This window comes from Clupea harengus, chromosome 24 (assembly GCF_900700415.2).
Source record: "Clupea harengus chromosome 24, Ch_v2.0.2, whole genome shotgun sequence".
NCBI lineage: Eukaryota > Metazoa > Chordata > Actinopteri > Clupeiformes > Clupeidae > Clupea > Clupea harengus.
Window position 1 is genome coordinate 20,021,329 of NC_045175.1, and position 2,500 is coordinate 20,023,828.

Below are 2,500 nucleotides of genomic sequence, written 5' to 3' on the forward strand. Positions count from 1 at the left end.
TGTGTGGGGGTTAAAGAGGGAAGAATGGAACATGTTTCCTTTAGTTTGTGCACATATAAGTGTGTTTGTGAGTGTGTGTGTGTGTGTGTGTGTGTGTGTGTGCTCTCGTGTGGCCAGGCTGTGTGATTGTGTAGATTGTTTTACAGATATGATTGAGAACATAGACATATTCTCCTAAATATTTGTGTGTGTGTGTCTGTGGTATTGCAGTGAAGACGACATCCACTCTCTAGTTCTAAATAACCTCATCCAGAGCACGCTGGCTGTGTCCAACCATCAAGTGAAGACCAGACTCTCTTTTCAGGTAGGACACACATACACACACACACACACACACACACATATACACACACATACACATACATATATACAGTATATATACACACACACAGACTGTCTCTCTTCATCAACTGTACCTCATGCATCATTATTAACAGGAGATCCTGTACAAAGATGAGTGATTGCTGGTTCTGCTCCCACCTACTTAAATGCTCTTGTAAGGGCAAATGTTACACCCAGGATGCTGCGCTCATCTAATGAGCGTCGTTTAGCACTGCTGTCTGTGCAAGTACGGCAATCCAGACTATTCTCATTTGTAGTTCTACGTTGGTGGAACGAACTGCCTAGCACTACAAGAGCAGGGGCGTCCCTCTCTACCTTTAAGAACCTCTTGAAGACCCAACTCTTCAGAGAGCACCTCCCTTCCTAACTTGCACTTCCACTAGTACTTAACTTGCAGTTACATTCCTGCACTTCTTTTTTTTTTTTTTTTTAAGTATTTATTGTTACACTAGGTCTCTATTGCTCGTAGCTTGACTGTTCTCTCCCTTGTACGTCGCTTTGGACAAAAGCATCTGCTAAATGACTAAATGTAAATGTTTCAAAACACATTTGTCTAAGACAGTTATTATATAATTTATTAGCATTGGTGTGTCAATAGTGTGTCCGCAGTTTCTATTTTAAAACACTATTTTTGAAAATACTTCCAGTGAGACATTTACGTAAATGAATAGCAAAGTAACAGACCACATTGTAGACTAAAAAACGAAAGGCCATCAGCGCAGAACTGGCAGAAGCTTGTGTTACATAAAGAAAGACAGAATCGGGACAGTCCAAATCCACCAAAGAACTGGGGCTCTCCAAAATTCTGCAAAGTTCTCCAAAATGCTTGAAACATCCTACCTGCCAAGTACCTTAAAAACCGTACAAGTACCTATAGACAAATGTATGCTGTTTTGATAATACAGTATTGATTTGATTGTGTATTTTTTTTAATGTTTTTGAGTAAAAACTATTACCGCTATGTTTCACAAGCGCCTAAAACCTTTGCATGGTACTGTATTAACTCTCCCTCTCTCTCTTTCGTTCTCTGTCTCTCTCTCTTTTTCTCTCTCTCTCCATCAGACGTTCCACCTCTACAGTAGGTATAAGCATGACATCCTGTACGAGGCCTTCCTGAAGTGTCAGAAGAACGGCCTGGTCAACCGCCGCAGGAATGAGCAGCGCTACGGCGTCAAGAAGGACCGCTCCCTCCCCATCATGCCCATGTCCTATCAGCTCTCTCACAGCTACTACAAGTAAGACCCAACAGCCAATCACACATCTGAGAAATGACAAGCACCGCCCACGCTCCCTCCCCATCATGCCAGTGTCCTATCAGCTCTCTCATAGCTACTACAAGTAAGACCCAACAGCCAATCACACATCTGAGAAATGACAAGCACTGCCCACGCTCCCTCCCCATCATGCCCATGTCCTATCAGCTCTCTCACAGCTACTACAAGTAAGACCCAACAGCCAATCACACATCTGAGAAATGACAAGCACCGCCCACGCTCCCTCCCCATCATGCCCATGTCCTATCAGCTCTCTCACAGCTACTTCAAGTAAGACCCAACAGCCAATCACACATCTGAGAAATGACAAGCACCGCCCACGCTCCCTCCCCATCATGCCCATGTCCTATCAGCTCTCTCACAGCTACTACAAGTAAGACCCAACAGCCAATCACACATCTGAGAAATGACAAGCACCGCCCACGCTCCCTCCCCATCATGCCCATGTCCTATCAGCTCTCTCACAGCTACTACAAGTAAGACCCAACAGCCAATCACACATCTGAGAAATGACAAGCACCGCCCACACGTGTCTGACCAGCTACAATCACTAACCATTGACCAATCCCGTGTGTCAGAGTAATTAGAGGCAATGAGCAATATTCAATCACGTGTCTCGGGTCAGTGGTTGAAGCTACTGAGTATGCTGCCCAACGACCAATCACATGTCTGAACAATGACAGGCACTACGTGCTGACCAATCATGCGTTTCAGAGGGCTGTCTACTGTCATCACCTTTGCATATGGTCACGATGGCTAGAGTCCAGCTCTTTTGCAAATGCCCACTAAGAACCAACACTAAAAAAAATATAATTTTGCAGAAGTGGCGATTGAAACTAAAGACAGACTAGCAATATGAGATCAAATTTCTGCCCAGGGGGGGC

At 44.4% G+C, this 2,500-nt stretch overlaps 1 protein-coding gene across 1 annotated transcript in view; it reads left to right on the forward strand.

Annotated features, from left to right (window-relative positions):
* Window positions 1-2,500, forward strand: part of LOC105893680 (general transcription factor 3C polypeptide 1) — a 36,748-nt gene that overhangs the window by 22,646 nt on the left and 11,602 nt on the right. Inside the window, exons 29-30 of the mRNA XM_031562106.2 lie at window positions 211-304; window positions 1,405-1,577. Coding sequence (XP_031417966.1) covers window positions 211-304; window positions 1,405-1,577 — 267 coding nt within the window. The remainder of the gene's footprint in view (window positions 1-210; window positions 305-1,404; window positions 1,578-2,500) is intronic.